At 32.3% G+C, this 25,859-nt stretch overlaps 1 protein-coding gene across 1 annotated transcript in view; it reads right to left on the bottom strand.

Moving 5' to 3' along the window:
• LOC107437815 (beta-1,4-N-acetylgalactosaminyltransferase bre-4) overlaps positions 1-18,717 on the bottom strand; it is a 142,464-nt gene extending 123,747 nt beyond the window's left edge. The window contains exon 1 of the mRNA XM_016049931.3: positions 15,237-18,717. Coding sequence (XP_015905417.1) covers positions 15,237-15,792 — 556 coding nt within the window. The 5' untranslated portion in view covers positions 15,793-18,717. The remainder of the gene's footprint in view (positions 1-15,236) is intronic.
• Positions 18,718-25,859: the final 7,142 nt, after the last annotated feature.

Raw genomic sequence — 25,859 nt, forward strand, 5'->3', positions numbered from 1 at the left:
AGAATCGCGCGAATATCAAATAAAAAAACATACACTGAACTCGTTTCAAAATAAGAAAACAGTTTAAATTGCAACATTTCCGGAAAAACGCAATCAAGAGCTTTTCTCTGATTGCTGTATATCCGAACGGAAATGAGAAAAACTGTAAATTCCGTTTTCCACTTATTAAACGTAATCAAGTCAGTAAGAGAAGATTTTCCAGTCGACAATAAAAACAAAGAAAACTATTTCAACCCTTTAGGTTAGAAAAAGAAATAAATACTTGAGAACTGAGGAATTCTCTATCAGAAATTGGAATGCTTCGGGTGCAGTTGCAGTTAAGCAAAAAAAAGGAGATAACTTCTTCCGATAACTCCTTCCATTTCCCTTGGTGTTATCTAAATCGTCGCCTAAAACAGGAGAACTCATCTTATCTTTCAACTTTTTCTTTTGCTGCCGCTGATATACCATTACTATTTTGCCCAATGTTTTCTTTTTTTTTTCTTTTTGCAAATAAACTTGAAGAGAAAAGATAGCGTTAGTATCAAGGGCTCTTTATTTGCTTTGCTCTACTTTAAAGTAAACTAAACTTCTTTAATTTTGTTATGATTTATAAATATTAAACAGATATTGGTTTTATTCACCTGTTTTAAAGATTGTTTCTTAATCGTTTTTAAATATTTGAGAATTTCTTTAAGAAATCTCATTCGAGAATTTGTGTCTTGAATTTACTTGAAAGTAATGGTTTAACACTAGATAGGGTCATTTTTTTCTAGTAATGTTACGTTTAAAGATTTTTAGAATCGAGATTGATTATTTAAAAAATCATCTAATTTATTACCTGAAATTAGTTTAATTTTTAACTTCTCCGAGACATGCATTCTCAGGTGTGGTCACCGCAGGTGGTCAGCCGACACGCGAAGCAGGTTTGCGGCTTTTCGCAGCCGCTGCGAAAAGCAACATCCCCAGCGCATCCGGAGGTCGTCAGGACCCAGGCCCGTCGGACGTGGAAACCACACAGCCGTCACCCAGAAGACGCGTGCGCAGTCCTGCGCACCTAGTACCCAATCCTACAACCCTACAGACCCAGCATTCTCAGGTTGACGACAATCAGAATTAAAAGTTGAACTTGGTTGTTGCTGTTGTTAAAGTTGCCATTAAAGCAAGGGATACGATTGTTAATGGCGCCATCTAACGCCAAGAATTTGACTTCTGCCACACACATACATCACACCCATTTATAGGGCGGACCCATTCATACGTCCATTTATTCATCCGCAGATCGAAATTTTGAAGTGAACCACAGAACGATCCTTCTCCAATTCAGTACCCACAGAGATATAATTTGTTATGCGAACATAGAGGACTTTGTGACCCGACAGATATAACGTACACCAGTCGCCATATACTACGGGGGGAGTCTTCGGCGGGCTGGCTGGATTCGAACTCCCGTTATTACGAACGTGATTCAATCACCCTGCCAACCAGGCTATCCCGGCCAGATAAAACTAGTAGCCAAAGTATTTAATTTTTTTAAAAAAAATTCACAACTATTTAGTTTAAATAATAAAAAAAATTATAGTTACACTTGGAGCTAACATTGATTAGTTCAAAGACGTGATTAATTCAACTACTAAATTATGAAGGGATGCTTACTACTCTGCCTTCTGAGAATGTTTTAATAATTTGGTAGCGAATTAAATAGTAAAACGTGTAGAATAAGGGTAAGGGGAGTGGGTATGCACTCATACTAACAACGTTTCCCCACATACTAACAATGTTAAAATGGCAGGCAGTGCTGGCTCAGGGGAAAAAACGTTCGCCTTCCAATGAGGTGAACCGGGCTTGATTCCCAGTGATGGCTGATTGATGCGAATTTTGCACCCGGCTCGCACCGACCACAGTGCTAACTTGAAATATCCTCATTGGTAGACAGATCATGGGTTAGAGTCCCCTTTCATCCAGGCTTAACTTGGGAGGTTTTCTTGGTTTTACTCTCCATGTAGCGCAAATGCGGGTTAGTTTCATCAAATATCCCTCTACGAAGGCAAATTTATCCCAATACTTGATCCAGCAGTTTCTTTGTCTTCTGGATTAGCTTCAAAATGACAAGGCTACGGAGTTCATTAGTAATCGTAAACCCAAAAAATTGGGTCAGATGTTCAACGAAGATTATAAAGTAAAATAAAATATTAAAATGGCAAATTTTATGTACTTTTTCTTAAACTGTATTCCACATAAAGATTTAAAATTTTTGATGGAGCTGATTTGTACACTCTTACATCTACTGAGAATTATACAAATCGATATTTTTTTATTTAAAAAAAAATAATAAATACTGAGCACCACTGCAAAATGCCATTTTTTGGCACGCTATTGACAGTTAAAAAGTAAAATTTCGTGAATTATCTCAAAATTTTCACCTCAGAATCTGTACAGTACAATAAAAAAATATTTACTAAGAGTGATATTTTGCATGAAATTATCTTTAGATAAACGAATTTCATAGTTATGTGTAAAAAAATTTCAATTCCCTTAAAATGTTGTCGGAGCTATGGTGAAATACGCAAAAAATAAAATTAACATTTAGGGATCCAAACTTTAGACAGCTCTCCTGACCAATCTATAAGGACCCTATTTCCCATATTGCTGCTACCCTCTATATTTTAAGGGTCAGAAATCCAAATCTGTTGAAAAAGAGGTTTGTTTATTCAGAGAAGGTACGTTTTCGTGTCTGATTTTGTATTTTAAATATAGTCTGCACGTAATTAGCATATTTGAGGTTATCCCCTTGAATCATTAAGATTGAGTCCTAGAACGCGAAGATCCGATCATTAAATCAAAAGATATGGTCCGTTTTTTGCTTTGATCACTGTACATATGCACAATAAATGTATTGTTAAAATTTCAAGGCTATGTCTTTTATAGTTTCAAGAAAATGGTACACGGAGATTGAAAAATAACATTCTGAGAAAATGCCACTTTAATGTAAAAATCACATTTTCTAAAATACTCCGGCAATTTTTCGAATTTTTTTTAATTTTTTTAGTAGTCACTTATGCCTTACTTATTTTTTTTAACTTCTCTCATGTTAGTTTTGTCACCAAAAGTGCATTTCTGCTAGCACAAAGCACATTATACAATACAACGTCAATATTAAAATCATAAAAATACTCACCTTTTTTTAAAAAAAAAATGCATAAAGAGGATTAAATGAGTCCTACAATGCAATGCTAAAGTGTTATTTAATAAATGTAAATTCCAATATCATATTTTTTAATAATTTAATATCTCAAAAAAACATTAAAAACTGCACTGATTTTCGTTTCAGTCTCAGAAATTTATTTTTGATACATTAATAAATCAGAAAATATTTACGAAATGGTGCTAAAATATTTAAGCCCACCAATTAGTACATTGTTTTCTTCAAATTGGAGAAAAGAATTATTTAAATCAGGTTCTTTTCTTTTTTTGCAGAAATTTTTACATCAACATCCATTTTTTTTAAAATTCCTGATACCTTCTTTCTGTCGTAATTAGCTCCTTTGTGTTTTTTAAAGATATATTTGATCTGGGCAAGCTTGAAAATTAAAAGAACAAATTAATAAAAAAAACATAATACCAGTAGTAAAAATCTCACATTTTTATTTTAAATATTCGCAAATGATATCGTCCAACGTTTCTATGCCAACACTACCAGTCGCTCTTGGGCAAAGCACAGATTAAGAGGTCTGGTGCACGCTAGCGCGGGCAGGTACTTAACAGATCGTCGTCGTCGTCCAACGTGCTCGATAATCAGATGGAGTGTGAAAACAAAAGCTTTGTTAAAGGTATATTAATGGTTAATTTTCAAATACATGTTATTAGCTTATAGCTTTCATATTTAGAAATAAAGTTTTATCTTGCGAAAACTATAAAATAATATAAAAATTCGCGATGATATCAAAAAATTTAATCTTGTGTTTACGTTTTGAGCTTTCAAATGTGGCCATGGCACAGCCAGAGGATAGTTTGTTCACACTTTGAAGTCTAAATTTAACGAACTTCTAATTTGAGTAAACACAAAAATAAGTAATAAAAGCCTAATTTGAGTAAAGTTATGATTTCATTACAATATGCATAAGTCTTTTAAGCAACTTTTTGAGACTAACATATTTAACATTAGAAACCCATTAACATTAGGAATTTATAGGTGAATCCCAATAGAGTCGCAAATGGTCATAATGATTGCATTTAAAAATGTGACCTTTTCAAATGTTTTCGAAAACCATCATATATATGACTTAGAAAAATAATTTATTTTCGTGAACGTGTTTGTTCAAAAAAGAAATTATTTCCATACAATATTTCTCCCTTTCCTTGAGCTCAAAATGTCTGAAAAAAGATTTAAAATGTGAAACATCGCTAGTTCAAATATCGTGTCTAATAAATTTATTTGCGCAATAAATTTATTTTGTATTATCTATTTGATGAAAGAATTTGGATGTTTTTTCCATCTGTTTTTAAAATAGAATATACACCGAAGAGCCATTACATTATGACCACCCTGCTAATAACATGTAGGACCACCTTTAGCCCTCAAAACTGCTAGCACCCGCCGTGGCATTGATTCCACAAGGTGCTGATAGGTAGTCTGAGGTATCTGGTACCAAGCGCTCACCAACTGGTCCTGCAATTCCCTCACATTGCGAGGGGGTAGCGTGGCAGCACGAATTTGGTTTTCCAAGTAGGACCACAAATGCTCTATTGGATTAAGGTCAGGTGAATTTGGGGGCCAAGACATGACTTGAAAGTCACTGGAATGTTCCTCGAACTAATCCATGACGATTCGACCCTTATGACATGGTGCATTATCTTGTTGATAAACATTATCCCCCGCAGGAAAAACTGTTACCATGAATAGGTGAACTATGTTCAAGTAGCTTACAGACATCAGGGATCGTTCTATGAGGATTATGGGTCCTAATGTGCTAAAAACATTGTTCCCAGGCGAGAAACCATGAAAACCTGGGCGAGCCCACTGTTATAGATGGAGGGTGGTTATAATGTAGTGGGTCTTCGGTGTATGTTCATAGACTGATGTTAAAAATTTCAAACTTTGCACAAATTTTATAGTCACAAACAGGCCTGATATGATTTATTTTATTCAAAAATATTCTAGCAGACGAAGAAAAAGAACACAATTTTTATGTGAACAATTCGCGATCGCATCGCTTGAATACGCCCTCCAGCAGGGAGGATATTTTTAGGATTCTATTTCTTAAGTTTTCATTTTGTTCTATCAGAATCATTAGTAAAGTGGAAATTTTTTTTAGCAGCCAATATGAAGCAAAATTTTCCTAAGGAAAAGGCAGAAGAACTTGAAAAAACTTCCCTGAATAATGGTAAATCATTCGGAAACAGAAGGGGCCCAATATTTGAAGAACAATTTCTCAATAATTTTTTCCTTTCCATTATCAACAAACTTGCAGCCGATAACGTCCGATTTCATGACCGCATTTTAAATATTAAATACAAATTCAATTTTGATTTCAGTAAATTATATTAATTTTATACGTTAAATTACATAATTTCAATTAAACTTAAATGTAATCTTTTGACGCATTTCCTGTCCCTCAGATAGCACGGTTGCGAGTCAAAAATACGACAGTCACGGAGACTCATTTGCGAAGTCACATGTGACCTCTGCGACGGTTTTTGAAGGTTAACATGTCCGCCTTTGGTGACGTCACTTTAGATCGTCTTTCAGACGTCAACAAGAGACCACATAGCTGTCGCAGTGACCTCACCATGTGAAGTCTCAACATGGTCTCGGTGTAACGAAACTGTGACATATTTATGTCTCAACAGGGTCACCGGGGGACAAAGATGTGACATATTCACGTCTCAACTGGGTCACCATGTAACAAAGGTGTGGATTAGTCACGTCTCAACAGAGTCACGATTTGACGAAATTGTGACATTTACGTCTCAGTTGGGTCACCGTGTGACTAAGCTGAAACGTGAATATGTCATAATATTGTCACGCGATGTCACACTGCTACAATTATGTGTCTCATGGTGGTCGGACGTCAAAATGTAACGTCCCCAAATACGGATATAGTCAACTTTGAAAACCGTCGCAGAGGTCACATGTGACTTCACAATTTCTGGTACAAACGTGGGTGAGATTTTCAAAACTTTACCTACTATAAAGAGTTCGCTTTTGTCTATTAACTTGAACTTCTGTGCTCATAAATTCTATGTTAATGACTACATATATTCCCCAAGAGTGACTTTTTTTTTACCGCGCGTAAACCATTACTGTTACCTATATTTACGTAAACGTAAACCATCGTTGGTATTTTCATTATTTACTTAAGTTATCAATAGGCAGCAGCGCACATCATGAGTAGGAAAACAGCTTTAATGATATTGGAATAGGAAACAATGATATTTAAAAAAAGCTTAATATTTTTTTCAAATAAAAAAAAATATCAAATAGCGTGTCCTGAAACAGGTATGTGCAGGAGAGCACACTTGAGCAAACGCATTTTCCCATGAAACTTTCATTCATTTTAAAAATGTATTTAACTTCCATAGAATGCTCATTTAAAGTTATAAAGCGCAGTTCCTTTCTAAATCTATATTTAAAAAAAACTTTATTTAACATCAGGCTGGAAGCTAAGTTCATAATATTCATCGCGATGGATGAAAAAATCTATTTAAACTCTTTAAAAACCCATTCACGACATAATTACGTTCTTTTTTTTCAAGTCTATACTTCAAACTAAACATAAAGGAAAATTTAAAAAAAAAACAATTTCTGAAGATCTTAAATAATTATTCTTCTGGGATGTTAACTATTACCCACTTTTATGCAATATTGTATAAAGAGATAATGACGAATGCTCATTATTCAAAACTGCTCCTTTCTTACCACTTTTTGTCCACACAAAAAAAATCAAGTACAAAAAAAAAATTCGGAGACTTTGCTTAGTCGAACTTAATGAAGTATTTTTATTCTAAAAATAATATTTTTTTCCTTCTTCTTTTCATTGGCGCGCTTTTGAATTAAAACTGCGCGTAAGAAATGAAATATATCTCCATTCATAATGAAATGAAGCGCCAAGTCATTTTTACGCTCAAAACCCAGACGCCATTCAATGTGCGAGATTAAAATTTTTAAGAGAAAATTGATGCCGTTTAGGGGAGGAATTTCTTTTTTTTTTTTAATCGGAAATCTTTAATGTTTAGAAAAATTGGGAAACGCTTATGACGAAGCATTCCGTTGAGTTGCATAGCGAAATGTTCATTATTAATAAAATAATTATTATTTTGCGGAATAAAGGTTTTTTTTATGTTTCATAGTTAAAATGTTCGAATGATTTTGAACATTGAAATGTTATTGACAATTTTGTATATTTTCTTTATAAAATAGTAACATCCATTTCTAATCCATTTTTTTTCCCTTTTTTTTTGCACAAGAGTTTTAGGGTGGTTAGAGAAATGTATTTAAACTATTATGTAAACCAGCTTTGAAGCTTCGAAAATATAACTTTTTCTTAAATTTATACAAATTTAAAAGGGTACCACAATATGGTATTTAAGGTATCTGACTAGATTCGACAACTTTTTTTTTTTAAATATTAACATAAAATTTTTGAAAACTGGTTTATTTGTTTTATTATGCGTAGAAACTAGCGAACTAGCGAAAAATTATTATTAATTTATTATTATCATTTTTAAACTTCCGTTTTTAAGAAAAAATTGGGCATTTTTTGTGCATACGCTAAACACAGTAAAAATAATTATATCTACCAGAACAAAAATTCCTTTGAGGATTTTATTTAGAAGGCTATCCACTATGTTCTGAACTATTATTTAAAAAAAACAAGTGCATATATTACTGAGTTAGGAATCAATGCAGTTAAAAATAGCAAATTTTTAAAAATTGGAGAGAGAAAAATGCATAAAAAATTAAATTTCACTTTTTTCTCTTAGTCTGCAGTTCAAAACATTCGTACTTTAATCATAAACACTCATGAAAAATTGTCGACAATTATTTCAAAAACAATATGATTCATCGTGTAGGTGTGAAAAATGCGTAAATGTGAAAAAAATCTAATTTTGAGCTAATCGCATATTTTTATTATTTTTTTTTATTTCCTATGAGCTGCACAATCAGTCTTCCCGAGCTGAACGCATATAAAAACATAAAATCATTAGTCTATCCACTGTTATCATGAAAACTGCTGGAACTTTGTAAACAGTGGGAATAAAACAAAAATAAACTATTTTTAGAACGTTAAAAGTTCATGGAATTTAAACTTACAATAAACTCAATTTCAAAAATTATGATTTTGCACTAGTCAGGTGTTATTGTTGTTTCAAATAGAATGTTTGATATAAGAGTATTTTTAATATATTTGGGTAGTTAAGAAAGTTAAACAAAAATCTTATATTTATAATTCTTCAAACAAATTAATTAAAATGTATTCACCCAAGTCAAAATTTTTGATGGTTTTCCATGAATGGATAATCTTGATGGTAACCATCAATATTTCCATCATGAATCATTATATTTTTGATAATAACTAACATAAGTTACCATTATCTCAAAGTAGGAATTCGAACTGATTTATGATGGTCCAACATAAGAATAGCAACTTGTTTCGATGATTTGTTTATGTTGAATCATCAGAAATTTCCATCATAGTTTCTTAGAAATCAAATGTTGAAACGATCATGAACCATCATCATCCCAATGTAGGAATTCGAACTGATTCATGATGTTCCGACATAAAAAATAAAAAAATTGTTTTCATGGTATATTCCTGTGAACCCATAAGAATTCCCATTAAAAACCATCATGGAAATCTATAAATGGAATCATCATGGATTGTTGGTCTATGAGAATCAAACTTCTATTGATGGCGAACCCTCATAGCATTAAAGAAGCATTTTTCATCATGAAGTGAGTGAAGTTTGTTGGCATATCAAAAACCATGAACGCAAAAAGGAAAATGGTGACCATCAAATGATGTTGGCACCATCATGAATCACCCTGAAAAAAAGCATAAACCATCAAAATTTTTTGATGGTACTATCAGGAACTTTGATTTGGTCAGCAATCACTTTTAACCCTTTGCAGTCCAATGTTGTAGTCCAAATTTTAAAGCGGTCACGGATTTGTTCATCGAGCTAAATTCTGCAAACAAAAAACAATGGGAGATTTTCTAGTCATCATCCAAATAAGAGCTCTGATGCTATTTTAGGTACCCTTGCTAAATTATTAAATTATTATTATGACCACTTTTTATGCCAAATTATTATGACTTATTATTATGACCACCTCAGAGTTTTATGCAAATGAGTTATTGCGTCACAGCGCTGCCGCTAGAGGATAAGATAACTATAACACGGGAATGCTGGACAAGTGAGTCATCAGTTATACTGTGCTGCTTGCTCAGATATGGGAAAGAAAAGTGATTTAACTGAATTTTAACGTGGAATGATTGTGGGTGCGAGATGTGTCGGAACGAGTATCAGCAAAATGGCTGCACTTGTGAAGTGTTCTAGAGCAGCAGTTGTTAATGTGTACAAAGAATGGACAATCAAGCAAAAAACCGGGTCTCAACGTCAGACTTGTGGTCGTCACAGGGTACTGAATGCTCGATCAGAGAGAAGGCTGGCCAGGGTTGTGCAGAGCAACAAGAGAGCAACAGTGCGACAAATTGCAAGTGATCTTATCAAGGAGCAACTGTGAACGTCTCTGAACGGACTGTTCGACGCACATAGTACCGTATAGGGTATGGAAGCAGACGGCCTATTCGGAAGCCTCTACTGTCTGCTTTAAATAAGCGCAGACGTCTCCAATTTGCAAAGGAGCACAAACATTGCATAGTAGATGACTGGAAGAGGGTCATGTGGTCCGATGAATCACGATTTCAAATGCATCGCGCAGATGGCAGGATGAGAATATGGAGAAAACAGCACGAAAGCATGGTATTGTATGGGTCCTTTAATTCCTGTACCACAACGCCTTAATGCCCAAGGGTATTTAAGTATCATCACAGATCAAGTACATCCGTTTATGTCAATGGTGTACTCTGGCGGGGATGGATACTTCCAGCTGGACAACGCTCCTTGTCATAAAGCTGGCATTGTCCTCAGATGGTTCGAAGAGCATGACGGAGAATTTTACTTGCTTCGTTGGCCAGCAGAATCCCCAGATCTCAATCCAATTGAGAATTTGTGGGACGAAATTGAACAGGCGCTCAGACAGATGGCTCCAGTACCATCAAATTTGCAGGAATTGGCAAGTGCAGTTCAGTGAGAATGGTCTGGCATACCTTCTACCACCTACCAACATCTCGTAGAATCCATGCCCAGACGAATTAAGGCAGTAATAAACGAAAAAGATGACCCAACAGCGTACTGAAGGGGTGGTCATAATAATTTGGCCACTCAGTGTGCCCAAAGTGCCTCAGTGTGCCTCAGTGTATATATATATATATATGCATACATTCATAGGCAGGCTTTTCTGCTTATTACGAAGCGTATGGCCTAATTTCAATCTTATTGAACTTCTCTTGTGTAATTGAAATCATAAAAGTAAAGTTATGATGCTCGAAAACAACCTTACTTCTGAATTCTCAGATCACTTTTTAAATTTTTTTAAATATTCTCTAAAGACCTATTTCAATACCCTAATAACTTGCATGCCATTTAAATAAGCATAAAGCGGATGGAAATTTTTATTATCGTTATTATTCTTTCTCCATGTGTAGACCAAAATAAAGTTTCTTTTATTTTTCGATACTTTTATGAATCGAGATAGGATGGAAAACAATTTAAAATCTTGTTTGTTTATTGCGAAAGATTTCGCTTCTTTCGAATTTTTCAATCACGCGTTACAAAGAACATTCAGAATAAATGATAAGCTTTTTCAAAAAAGTATGTGCTTACGCATTTAAATTAGCTCATCAGAATGATTGGAAAAAAAATCAGTAGATCATTTTTATGACGATAGAAAAGATCTTCGATTCAAATTTTCATTAATACCCTGAGAACGAAAAGAATGATTCTAGCGAAAATTCATCTCTTTTCTAGTTTCGAAGAAAAGAATCTTGTTTTAAAATGAATAATAAAATAAATACTATAGTGGCCTTTAAAATTATGTACTCACAAACGTGCATACAGAGAGGTTTTGGAAAAAATCAATAAGCTGTAACATTCCTCAAAGCTACTAAAAATGCCTAAATATTATTTTTATTTGCGCATTGAAAACATGAACGAGGGAAAATCTTTGAGCGTTTAAAACAGTAAAAATGATCTCTAAAATTTTGCATCTAATTATAATAAATTATGAAAATTTAATTTTAGAATAAAATCTTCGTATAAACGAGGAAAAAAACAATGTAAAACACATTTTATCTGAATCATGTATTCAAATTATAAAACCTTAGAAAATCATAAATAATTTACAAATCTATTCGAATTTTCTTTTCGAAGGAGATTAAAAAGAAAAAAATCTTGGCTTTTTGGTCAGAAATCAGTTGAAAAAATTTCTATTGCCTAGAGACGTCGAGATTTTTTGTATTCACTCTTAGTCAATAAACCTCTCCTATCAATCACAGAGTTATTATTTAATTTTTTTTTTTGTTGAACGAAATGGTTTGCTTAGCAACTGAGTAAAATTAGGCATTGCTGTCTTGAGTTTCTCTATGGTTTTTAAATGACTCATTTGTGGCGGCGACTTTGCTTGGCTGTTTTTGGGGGACTATCGCAAAACATATATAGCTTCTGAGCCCCCAGTTTATAATCAAATCTTTCCGAAATTCTGTCTGTCCCCTATTTTGAGGGTCAGGAATCCAAATATGTAAAAAATAATATATGTTCATTCAAAGAAAGTGCGTTTTTGTGTTTCATTTCACACCTTAATTAATAATGACCACTCATTCATTAGCATATTTGAAGTCAATCCCAGGAACCATTAAGAGTGATTCCTAGAATGTGAAAATCCGATCATTAGAACGAAAGTTATTCAGGGTAATATCTTTTTTTATTTTGCGTAGTGTACACTAACTGTACACTTATCTAAACGTGGTTATTAAAAATGTAAAAGTGTCTATAATTTTTTATGACACGGGTAGCCAGTGGTTACCATTCGCAAATTGGTTACTTAGAGAGCACTATAACTAGCATTATTCTTAGATTAGTATTCTTATCTACTAAAATTTTGAATGATATTTAAATCTATATTTGGTTCTGTGTTTCAAATTGTAGTAGAAAAAATAAAATTGCTAGCAATTTATTATAAAGGTAATTTTCTCCATGTAAGTCAGTTTAGTTGTGAGTCTGAAATGTATAATGTTATGGGTTAATTCACCATTGGGGCCGTCCAGGAGTGATGTCAAGCTTGAAGGTGAGGATAAAGTGTGATATCACAGTATGCAGTTAATTTAAAATAATGTAAGACTAGCAAGGTGAATATTTCCACCCTATTAGTTCTTATAAATCATTCATTAAAATAAGTAGAGGCCGTTATGATGCTCATAAAGACTAAAATAACATTATTAGTGTCATGAAAACGTCACTTCATCTCACAATCGTATGTCACGTGGACTCAAAATAAAATTAGAAATATGTTTTACTACACGTGCTTATTTCAGAACCGTTGGTATATGTTTATACAATACATCGTGATATGTGACATTTCGTGACGAAGAGTGTGTCAGAAAATGTGACACCCATTATGAATGGCACCTTACGCATAATGCTCAGTTTTCTATTATAGAATCTATTTATACTTCCTCGAAAGTTATTGTAATTTATTCTAATGATCTGTTTAAAACACGATAATACGATTCCTCTTTTATTTTATAAAATAGCCTCTTGTCGATAACTACCTGTTTATTTTTCAGTGTTATTTCACTGATCGATTTCTCTGTCCTGTTTTGCTCTGAATTGTTTTGATCGAAAACAGAATCTATACAAATTGGGAAAACTTTCTTTAGGAGAATATTTGATTTCAAGCGCAGTAAATTCTAATGGAAAGTTATTGATTAACATGAATCAAACACTTACACACTTGCTTTAACAGGGCTGCCAATTTTCTACAATGTTGGTAAAAATTTAATCTACTAATAGCTAATTTAATGTTATTACTTTTAGTTCATTTGAACTTATTTTCAACACCACTTTATGGGATTTGAAAGTTTATAAACAATGACACATTGTTCGAGATCTCACGTGATGAGGCTTTTAAAATGTTGGCAAAATTACAAAAATTTCTGAATGCTTTGTATTTTAAATGTCTATCACTGTATAAAATATTTTGTGAAAAGCGTAGTCGTTGGAAAGTTTCCTTCTTTAATGTAAAATTTATTAAAAATAGGATATCCAACTCTTTGTCAAACCATACATAAGATTTTAGATCGTGAATTGTTCTTATAATCTGAGAGCGTCATCGCGAAATCTGTTTGCTTTAATTGTGAATTTTTGCTTCAAAATATCATTTTGAAAGTATTTAGGAAGCTATTTTGAAACAAAATAAAGTATTTAAATGACAACTTTTCTTAAATTAGTGCAAAAATTAGTCTTTTTTTAAGGGTAATCGATAGGTTAAACTCTCATTTTGTCAACCCATAGCTGTCAATTTGTAATCTCGTGCAAATATTCTTGTGGAAAGCTTTTCTTTGTAAAAACATTATTTATCTTTTATTGTAAAAATAGTGTGATAAGAGTGAAAATTAAACAGATTAACTCACTACGACATATTTATAAGATAACAAAGCTTAACTCCGTCCCGTCTCCGTCAGGGGGCATTCGGGGAATACTGTAGTCTCAAAGTGCGTGCAAGTGACTACTCAGCGAGAAAAAAAGCGACATATTTATAATTTAAACATAAGTATATAAGATCTGAATGACTATTTTCTTTTGTAGAATAAAAATGTAGTTACGTTTACCAGTACCAAATATTTTGAAGAAGGTTAAATATGCAAACGTTGTAATATATATATATATATATATNAAAAAAAAAACTAAATGAATTTTTAAGGAAAGAAAAAAATTACATCTGGTTGCTCAGCAGCATATTTTGCACAATGCCTAATCAGACGTATGGCTTCCATGCTAGTATCAGGAAAACAGGCATTGCACGCAAATTCAGACAGGCACTTGACAGAATCTTGGAAGGAATCAATAAGGGAGGGAAAGTACTTTTCATAGATTTGTGCTAATGAAGATATATATATATATATATATATATATACAGCAAAATAAATAAATACAAAAAAACACGAAGAAAATTAAGAAAAAGAATAAGTTTCATTTATTGCGCATAAGCTGCAAGTAAATAGAACTCATAAAATAAGTTCAAAATGAAGATAAAACAAAGGAAAATTACAGACATATGAAGAAAGTGGGAAAAAGAAAAATAACAATAAAAAAATAAGAAACAACTAGGGGGAAAATGATAATAATAATAAAAACAGAAAAAAATCCGGAAAAAAAGGATAAAACTTTTATAAAAAAAATCGGAAAATAAAAGATATAATCTTCTCATCAGCCCACACGATTAATACACAAATAAATTGCATTAAAGTATACATAGTTGTTAACTAGCCTTTGGGATACAATTTAGTAAGTGGTACCTGTTAGAATTCCTCACAACCGATGTAACATTTTTCAATTGGGAATTTGAAAGAAAATGCGTTAAAATTATTTTATATCTGTTACTGTGAATGACCGAAACAGGTGGTTGTTGATTTCTACCGGTGAATGTTTGACATTTTCAAAGTCTTTTTGTCAAATGTCAGAACTGTATACTAGGTCTAGTTAAGTGCCCGGTATGCACTACATCAATGTTTTTTTTTAAGGTTAAGTGCCCTTGTCCAGTCTGCATTTAACCGGTACTCCGAACACTGATGTTTCTTCTAATCTATCTTCGGAAGATATTAAAATATCGAATAAATATAATATCAACAAATAAATTATTGTCAAACATCGGATATAACAAACATATCTGACAGTCACCAAAACGACTATGTGATTGTTGACATTCACCGTTAAAAGTCGACATTCACTTGATTTCGGTCATTCATGGTAGCATATCGATATAATAACTACAATTTAGAGTAAAAAGTCTTCAAACATTCCACAAAATAAAGCATTTTGGGTTTTGAGGAAGGGGTCGCAATACCTGTGTACAGAAGTATGCAGCTGTGTATACAGATAAAAGTACTAATTACATAAAATTGAGTGGTACTTACCTAGGGGAGGCACAGAAGGACATGTTTTTCTTTTATGCCATTTGACATAATCCGAGCAACAAGGCTTCTTCATTCCAAACACAGTGTCGTCCTTAAATGACAATTTCTCAACCACGTGCACCTTCTCCCTGGAGGATGTCCGAGCACCCAGGAAGTCCAGCACCCTTCTGACCCTGGTACAGTGGATCATATTTTTCACAATAACCGCATTAGCCTCGAGAGTGGGAGCTGACTTGTCTAAAAAGGCCTCCACTCTCAGTGTCTCCGGCCTCTTGTGGGGAACGGGCCTTGTCACACTGTTCGGAAGTTGTAGACTGGGCACCCCCAGGATGGTGTGCCCTGTCGGGGGTAGAAGGGTGGAGTTGCTGAGAGGGTCGTGTCGACCAGGCACGAAGTGACCTCTTCTGTGTGAGTGTATAACAGCAATTTGCATGAGAGTTACAAATATTAGAGAAAAAACAAATAGAAGCAGAAGAATCGAAGGCAGAACTCGCAAAAGGCGTTTGAATGTGCAACGCACCAAGGGCCGGACCAGCGGTACACGAATCCGGATCATAGTTATTCCTGATGGAATCAGTTTCGGTTCTCAAAGTTCTAACAACACTCCTTTTAAATCAAATGCTGGAAGTTACCATTTCGACAAATGAACACCTAAATTCAAAATATTTATTTCTGGTACACATCTTGTTGGAAATCAAGATGGAACATGCTTTTATGACTGAACGCATTCTTCAAACTAAAACATGCTTAAACTTGTTCGTTTAATTCACCCATTCGAGTTCTTCATATTGATTAAATGCTAAACGAGTCTTTTAGTGAACGTACTTTTCTAACTTAAAAATTTAATACTGAAACGTTGATCATCACTTATTATTCCTCGCGCTATTTCATCAGCAATCTGTTTTAAAACTTAATTCGCCATCAAACATTAGTTAAGCCTTTTCTTTCCTAAATCTGTCTTAAGAGAGCAGTCAAATCCTAATCCTAAAGCAGTCTTTCCTAAATCAGTTTAACAATGGTTGAATTACAAATCAAATCCACCGCAATATCTTATATATTATTGCATGTTTTTATAATCGAGATTATAGCACTGTTTTTTCATCGATATTCAGAGAAGTATCTGGAATCATTGCTATCTGGTATAACCTACTGGTTTTAAAAAAACAGCCAAAAATCATTTTCGCCAATATGGCGATAATTTAATTGAACATTACTTTGAATTCATAGATTTGGCGCTTGATTGCTTGTAAAAATCAGTCTAAACTGGATGTGCGTTTGATAGCTGCTTGGGATTTTTTTAAATTATTTGCATTCAGTTATAGCTTAATTTGTTGAGTGAAATGTATACACATTTTAGATAAACAATGCAAAGGTGAATGATTTTATAACTTAGGCATAAAACGTTAAATCTCATTACATGTAAAAAAACTGAAACGGGAAATTGAGTATCTTTCAAAATTACCAATTTTAAAAAAATTGGAAAAAGTACTGATTACAAATAAATTATTTAAGTATAAACTATTCTTTTTTTTCTTTTTTAAATGTTATTGTTATTAATGAAGTGCATAGTCATTCCTGAAATATGGAAGTTTTAGTCCGAAAGAATAAAAGTCTGTTTAAAGCAATTAATTTTTCATTTTTAAGTAAATCTTATTTGCTTTGTTTTGATTACAGTGTTTGGGGTGGCCAATGCTGTTCGTTCACTAAGGAAAATTACCAAGCTCTTAAATGCTAATTAAATCTTTTGCCATGAAGAACAGGTAAGATATTTTAGAACATGGAGATAAAGTATTCTTTTAAGACAATTAAGACATTCTCAAGTATTGCTATTTTAATTATATAAGTACTGTTTTTGAATTGCTTTTATATAAATTATATTGCACTTTTATTGAACGAAAAACCATTTTTGATAAGGAATATAAACAAACTTGTTTATTCTTTCAAATATTATTTATTTATTCTTGCAAATATTATTTATTTAGTTTGCAAAATCACGTAAAGGGGATTATGAATTTAACAATGTTATTATTTCTACTATAGTTAACTGAAAAAAATATTTTCACTTATTAAAATTTACTCAAATTGTTAAAATTTTGAACTTCCAGACAAAATAAAACTGAATGTTAAAGTTTTATAGTTTTGGGATTCAGTTGAAAATATTCATAAATTAATTACAATTAATTGAATAAAAACGAAAAATATTCGTGCATGTTTGGAAAATAGAATTTAGTAGTTCTTATCTATGTAATTGCATTTGTGTAAAATAGTTTACATTAAATAATTGAAATCTAATAATTTTCCAAGAAATTAGTAAGCAGAAATGTTTAGAACATTTTCTACAAACCTTCCAAAAGACATAGAAATTATTTTCTGCTTTTATTTGATATTATAATAATTATCCCCTTATTTTACTTATCCGTTGTTTATCAATGAATTCTAAAAGCTGGAGTTGAATATATTAGGGAAAAAAACTTAAACATTATATTTCAACCTGTTGAAATAAAGAACGGTTTCCTGACTGAAAATATTAACATATTTCTTTAAAAAATTGAGAAAATATAGAGTTTATAACAACACATTTTGAAACATTCAAATATCGATATCGAAAAAATAATTCTGGTAAGGGCACTTCATCTTATGTTAAATTTACTTCCGAACTAGAATTTGTTTTTATATAGCAATACATTGAATATATATGTCGATCGTTGGTTAAACGTCTTACAATAATCATTCTATTAAATCATGCATGCAGCTTTATTTTAATAACTTTCATTTTTAAATGTAACTTACTCTGTTACCGTCTTAAAAACATCCGTATTATGGATACAATTTAGAAAACAATTTGATAGAAGAAATTGTTACCCAATAAATCCTAAGTGTTTTAGTATTTTTGTCACTAAAAACTATTGATGAACGCTAAGATTGGCATCGCTCTCCATTTCGCTCTATTTACCTTCACAAACATTTTCTTATTATTGATATCACTGTATTATAGAAAGCCAATAGGTGTTGCTATCCAATCTTATTAGGTATTGCAGAATAAATCGCAGGTTGTTTTAGCATTTTCGAAACTGTACGTTCACCAAGAAGTGTCACATCAATTGAAATTCCAGTTCATTCTATTTTCAACACAAAGAAAAAAAAGTAATTTAAGAGTGTTCACTAAATAAATCAATAGGTGTTACCAAATCCCAAAAGGTGTTCCAATCAAATAAATCATAGGTGCACTCATTTGGCCATCACAACAACACTCATGAGTTTTTTGTTATAATTCCACATGAATAAAGTTAATTGAGTGAAAATGATGTTTTGAGAGACACACGCTGTATTTGAGGTTCCCAAAAGAGAGATTTTAGTGAGGGATGCTCACGAGTCAGATGCCGGTCGCACAATGCCACCCTCAGTACTGTTCTGCGTATCGACCGACTGCTGCGGCGTAACCATAGCAACGGGATGCTGGCGGGCGGGGGTGGAAGAGATCCAGACGACGTTTTGAGATACGGATGAGGGTATAAATAGTGAGGAGAAAAATTCTGCCGAGTCGGAAGTTTTTTTTTTTCTTTCTTTTTTGTTTTCTGCTTTCTGCGGAAAACTCTTTTGTGGTCAGCTTTCAAACTCTCGCTTCGCCACTCCATCGAGAGTAAAATTCGAAGAAGAAAATATTGCAACATTCTTAAAAATTGTGAAAGCGCTGAAGAAAATTAAATTAAGTATGAAATATTTTTTTTCCTAAGAAAAAAAAAAGAAACGTGAAACTTTCAAGATTTTTTTTCCCTCTCTCGTATACTCCGAAATATTTTTAACCCTTTGTCATACATACCAACTACTGCGAAATTTTTTCATTGTTATAGAAAAAATTTCTCCTTGTGATAGCAAAGGCAATGTGTTGCTGTTTAAACACATCAGAATGGAAACTATTTTACCCCACCACTTACAATTAAAAAGGTATAGGAAAGGTCAGATCGACAAATGGTGGCGTTTTGAAATTCTAACGAAAGTTTCGCAATATTGTATTTGTTTTAAAATGTCCTACTTTAGTTTGCTAACACTTAAAAAATTATTTGATTCAAAAATCTAATATTAAAAAGAACATTAAGTGAACATTAATTAACATTGAAAAAAAGCATTTATTTTATTTACCCCTATGGGATAGCTTCATTCCAAAGAACGACTCATCACTTTGTGAAACTAAGGAAGCGAAATTTCAATTATACTATTTGATTCTCTTCTCGATTTAAAGTTTCTTGACCAGTGCAAATATTATTTATTATAGATTAGAAGAATTGTCCGTAACAAGAAGTTTTTATTATCCCTTTTTGACTAGCTCGATAGCTGACATTTTCTAGTGAGTTTACCATTTGTTGACAATTCAAATTAGTATGATTGTTTCTTGTCATTTGTCTTCATTTTTTATGAACAAAATGTCGACCACATTAACAAACGCACACGTTCTAACTACTATGGAATTCCCAAAATAAAGACTTCCGTCCACCTCTACTTTGAAATAATTTAAGGATCCATATAAACGGTCATATTGACTAAGAACCGCATAGGTTCTGATAATAAATTTAAAATTTTAATAGTTTTAAAACTCTCCATCTTGGTTGACTAACACTTTAAATTTTAGAGAACATGCAAACACAAACTGAAAAGAAGAAAATTATAAAACAAAACAATTAACTGTAAAAAACTGCGTTTTTCAAGAAGACAGGAGAAAATAAAGTAACAAAATAATTTATTTTAAAAACTACGTTTCTCAAATAGGCTAAGAAAGAAAAAATAATTTTGAAATCAACGTTTTTCAAGTAAATTAAAATGGAGAAAATGATAAAAAAAAATAACTAATTTTAACAGATAAGTTTTTCGCGTAAACTAAAGAGGAGATAATAATTAATTTTAACAGCTACATTTTTCATATAGACTAAAAATACGAAAATATTTAATTTTGTAAGCTACGTTTTTCAAGTAGGCTGAAAAGAAGAAAATAACTTTATGTCAGACGTAAAACATAAAGTGTATTACTTTTGTATTATTTCTTATCAACACCGAAATTTTCGTTCTAAAGTCTTTTTAAAGTGATACACCACTAAGTTTTTCCAGTTAGGTTTGACAAAAGTAAAAATCCTTTTTAATCTACTAGAAAATTATGAATATTAAAAGATATTCTTTTTTAAATATAATTATAGCTAAACTAAAAATGATCAATTAATATTTAAAACCTAATCTCTTGATTTGAGAAAGATAACTTTCAAAAATTACTGAGTTTGTATAATCCATGCATTGAGAGCTTCTGTTTATAAGTCCACTATTTTTCAACCTTTAAAATCATAAAGAAGTGGATGGCGTGTTCAAAAGGTATATTTTTGGTAAATTATCGAATTTTTGTTTGAAACGCGAGGGTATCGTGCAAGAGAAGATGTAGAAAATAGGTCGGCAAACTGCGCAGGAATAGTTTTCGACCTTGTATATTTTCTAAATCACCACTAAACCTGTCACAGAACTCCCTCGTAAACATCACTAGACATTTTTACGTTAGTCTAAAAGTTGCGGTGAATGTCCAATTGTTAAATTTCTTGTAACAGAGGGAAGAAAAAAAAAACGAGAAATATTTCTGAGGAACGTTTCTTAGAATATATTACAAACTGATTTTTTAGAACTGCAGTTCTAAAGATGCAAAAAGAAATCTACAGTTTTTCATTTTCATTTTTTTGCATATATATTTTTTTTTTAATATTTATTTTGTACCCATTCGATAAATGGGTCTTAGTTCGGATTTGATGACGTCCACACACTTTTCAATAGTAATAATAAACAGTGCGCATGCGTCGCCACTTCATGTGTTGCTATGACGACCGCTGCTGTTTTTCTTTTCACAAGCAGACATTTTTAATGTATTTACTTAATAATAATTTATAGTATTTTTGTATTCTTTTTATTATTAAAGTATAATGAATGGCATGACGGTGATTTCAATATAAATATGAATGCTGAAGAAGTATTTTGTGACGTCTTGAAACACGTTACATAGGGAGGATTTGAAAACCAATCCGACGACAAACATCAATGGAGACAGTTTTTGCAACCCATGATTTGGATGAGTATGGCGTTTAACGAAGTCAATCCAGAAAGAAAAAGCATTTGACCAAGTCTTATATGTTTTATACATAATATTTTAAACAAAATTATAGAATTTATCATAAAAATTTATGTTTATTTTATTTTTTAAATAATATAGCTATTTTTTGAACCACCATTTTATTTCTTTTTTTATGCAATATTGTAAAAAAGAATCATGTGATAAAATTTGTAACTAAGAATATTCGAAAATTTTTATCTGTCCTCAACTTCTAATTATTAACCGTTATATCGGTATTTACCTGTAAATTATTCCTTTCACTCAACTATATTTCGTCTATCTTATTTTGATTGCATAGATCAGCTGTTCCCAAATGGGGTTTCGTGGAAGAGTGAAAGGATACTTTTCACAACCGGTGATGAGTTTTGAAAATTCTAATTATATATTTAGTTCCAACCAATAATTCAAAATTTACTTAATCTTTCGGTTGTGTTTGTGAAATTATTTGACGTAACATGCGAGTGAAATGCAAATAGAATTTTTTTAAGAGAAAATAAACTATTTTTAATTACAATGAAAAGAACAAGACTTTGTACAATATTGCGTGAGTATTTTCCTATCTAATTTCATAAATCGAAAAAAAAAAACTAAATTTTTTAATAAAGAAGTATGCTTCCCTAACATTCATTTCAATTTAAATTAAAATTTTTAGCTTCTCCAAATTTTTTATTTGCTGAATGAAATCAAAATAACTATAATTTTAAAAATGATCGAGACTTGATTTACTTTAGACTTAATGCTGGAAAAAAATATTCTCTTTAAAAATTTAAATATTTTTAAGAACAGATTCGTTTTATGTATATATAGAGTTTAGGATTGTCATTGAAAATGGCAGTCTTTTTAACATTTTCCTACTATTTTGAATCTGTCAGCTAAAACGAAACCATTAATGTCCACCAGTGCGTTAAGGGTTAAAATACAAAAGATTGTGATTTATGATTCTTCAACGAGTCACAGACAAATGGATGAAAAATATTTATGTTTCATTAATGAAAAAAGTGGCTTGGAACAAAATTTAAATAATCTTAAATGGACTCATATATTCTAATTTTAATCAAATTCTACTGATTTGAATAAAAATCTTGACACATTATTAACTATGTAATTGGACAATAAAAATACTTTTTTTCTAATAATTTACTCAAGACAGTACTTATAGAACAATTTCTTCGAATGTTTCCAAAAAAAGACGCGATTTACATATTTTTAGCATATTTTTTGAAGTAAAAAATATAAATTTTTTCACTAAGGGATAAATAAAGTCATCAAAAAAATAAAATTTTGTCCATTGGGAATAGACAACAATAATAATAATTTACATTTTAGAAAAAATACTCGCTAACGCTAATATAAAATGAATCCATTTATATAATTGACAGGCCAAAATTTTTGACAACCATATGTGTGTGTTGTTGTTGTTGTTGTCACTTATCTACCTTTGGGTGTAAATTTCTTCCCGTATTTCTAAATAATTATAATAATTTATTTAATGTTACTAAACCAAACATTTTTTGACCTAAAAGAAAATTAATTTTTGGCATTTAGGTTTCAGAATATAAAAATTAGGCTTCATTGAATTAAAATATAGTTAGCTTTCAATAAACTTCCAGTAGTTTAATAGTATAATTGATTTTGAATAAAAATGATTTTTTTCTCCTTTTTCGAATTTTACCAAATAAACATTTAGTTCACCCTATGAATAAATTTTTAAATAAAACTTTTGTTCTCAATCCTTGATTTGTAAAAAAGTAACAACACATTAAAAATTTCTCATTACTGAAATTCAAAAATGATTTTTTTTTAAACTTTTATAAAAACGAAATATAATTTTGATTAAATGAATTTCAAGGGGTTACCTATAAATAAACAAACTAATTATTCATCGAAGTTGACAGGTGCACAAAACAAAAATACATCACGGTTACAAAAGTTCAGCGTATAATATGTTCAAAGAGACATTATGCAGTTTTATGTTCTGAACTACCACTTGTAAATAATAATGCATCTTTTAAACCAATTAGGAAAGAAGAAATAAAGTCCGACAATACTATTCGGAAGGAGGAGAGTGCATCATCAACTCTATTTTTAAAACACTCCTTGTACGATTACGAAATAAAGGTCGAAACCAATACGTACGCATTCTATTAGATGATGGCTCTCAAAGATCTTACATTGAAAAATGTTTAGCTCAAGAACTTGGTCTTTATTCTTCAGGGAAGGAAGTTTATTTGGAGGACGGCAAACTCCTGAAGCAGTACACGACCGTTGTAATGTCAGTGTAGAAAAAACTGATGGAACTTTTTCATGTACAGTCTCTGTTTTAGATCAGGCAAAAATATGTTCTCCATTGCCAGAGTACGTGACAAAAATTTATTAGCAGAACTTAAGAGTCATAATATTGTTTTGACTGACATTGGGAAAGAGACTCCACCCATTAGACTGTTATTGGGAGCTGACGAAATTGGAAAACTGCTGACTGGAAGAGTTGAAGTTCTTAAATCGGGTGTATCTGCCATTGAGACAAGACTAGGTTGGAGCGTTTTAGGCAGTGTAAGGAAGAATACTGTAATTGGTATGATCTCTTTTTGTCTACAAAACTCAGAAATTCCGAAAATTTGGGAACTCGAATGTTTAGGTATAAAGGATTCTATCGAACGCAAAAACAGAGACTTGTTGGAAGACCTATGCACTTTCAAGAAACCGTGAAGATTGTTGAAGGTATGAAGTGGCCTTACCGCGGTTGACTTGTCATCTTCCTGTTTATGCTAGACAAGACATTGCCGAATCAAGATTACGATCTGTGACGAAACGCCTCCGAAAAGAAGGAAACTATGAACTGTATTAGGAAGTTTTCAAACAATGGCAATCGGAAGGCATTATTGAAGCTGTCACAAGTTAAGAAGTTTTAAATCCTAGTCATTATTTGCCACATAGGCCCGTAATTAAATTATCTAGGCAGTACTACAAAATTTCGTCCAGTATTTGACACTTCCTTCAAACGACCGGGATATGCATCTTTAAATGAATGCTTAAGTTTAGGGCCAAGTCTTTCGCAGCAGATTCCACCATTGCTGCTAAGATTCCGCTTGGCCGAAATTGGGGTGATAGCTGATATTAAACAAGCTTTTTTGCAGCTAAGTGTACGCCAACAGGATCGTGATTACTTGAGATTTCTATGGTGGAAAGATGAGGATAAATCAGAGCTTAAAATCTACAGACACTGTCGTGTCGTATTTGGAGTGTCTTCGAGTCCATTTCACTTGAATGCTACTATAAAGCATCAATTAAATTCGGAGATAGTTAGACGAAATTACAATGCAACAGCCGAGAAAATGATAAACGGATTCTATGTGGACAATCTAGTTACTAGTTTAGAAAGCGAAGAAAACTTTAAACTGGAACAATTTATATTTGAAGCTAAAGAAATTATGAAGGGTGTAAAATTTGAGCTGAAATGTTGGGCTCATAATGGAGTTCAAGAATAAGATGATCGAAGCGACTCCCCTTAAGCATATTTAAAGAAGAGCTACCTCTTTGTTTACTTGAAGACGAGAAGAAGTTTTGTTGTAGAATTTTCTTCGAACTCACCGTGGAGAGGGATATGAAAGTTCATCTGAAGGTGCTACTTCTACGACGTCTTCTTGACGATGACGTCATAGAAATAATACCTTCACTCACGCCACTCCATGAAAACAGAGTTGTAAGCATATATAATTACCAACTGAAATCAATGGGCAGGGATAGCCTGGTTGGTAGGGCGTTTGGCCCATGTCCAAAAGGTCGTGACTTCGATCCCCACCGGCAAAGACTCCCGGTTCCAGTAAATAGGGGTGAATTTAAACTAGATAGGGGTGAATTTTAATAAAAAAATCAAATGCATTGGCTACCAGTTTTATCTGGCCGGGATAGCCTGGTTGGCAGGAAGCTTGACTCACGCTCGTAACAACGGGAGTTCGAATCCAGCCGGCCGAAGACTTCCCGTGTAGTAGATGGTGACTGGTACAAGTTAAATTTGATTGGTCACAAAGACCTCCATGTTCCCATAACAAATCACACCTATGGGGTACTGGATTGGCGATAGATCATTCTTTGGTTCAGGTCAAAGTGACGATCTGTGGATGGATGTAAGAATGCGTCTGCCCAATAAGCGGACTGTAATGAATGCTTGTAGCAGAAGTTAAATTCCTGACCATAAATGGCATCACTGGAAAACAAGAAGAAGCGCAGCCACTCTTCTATAATGTCAAACGACAACAACAACAACAGCAGAAATAATTTTTGATGTAAGTTTATCAGCATTAATTCCACTCTCAGAAAGATTTTCAACCTCTTTCCGTGGTAATTTAACTTCATATATTCCTTTATTATTTGTATTTATCGTCTTCTTAAAATGATCCATGGCAGCTTCTTTGGTTTCCTTTCTGGTATGCAATTCATAGGGATCATTAATTCCAATGGATTCCAACTTACAAAGTTTCGGTAAATTG

Source organism: Parasteatoda tepidariorum, chromosome 9, assembly GCF_043381705.1.
Source record: "Parasteatoda tepidariorum isolate YZ-2023 chromosome 9, CAS_Ptep_4.0, whole genome shotgun sequence".
NCBI lineage: Eukaryota > Metazoa > Arthropoda > Arachnida > Araneae > Theridiidae > Parasteatoda > Parasteatoda tepidariorum.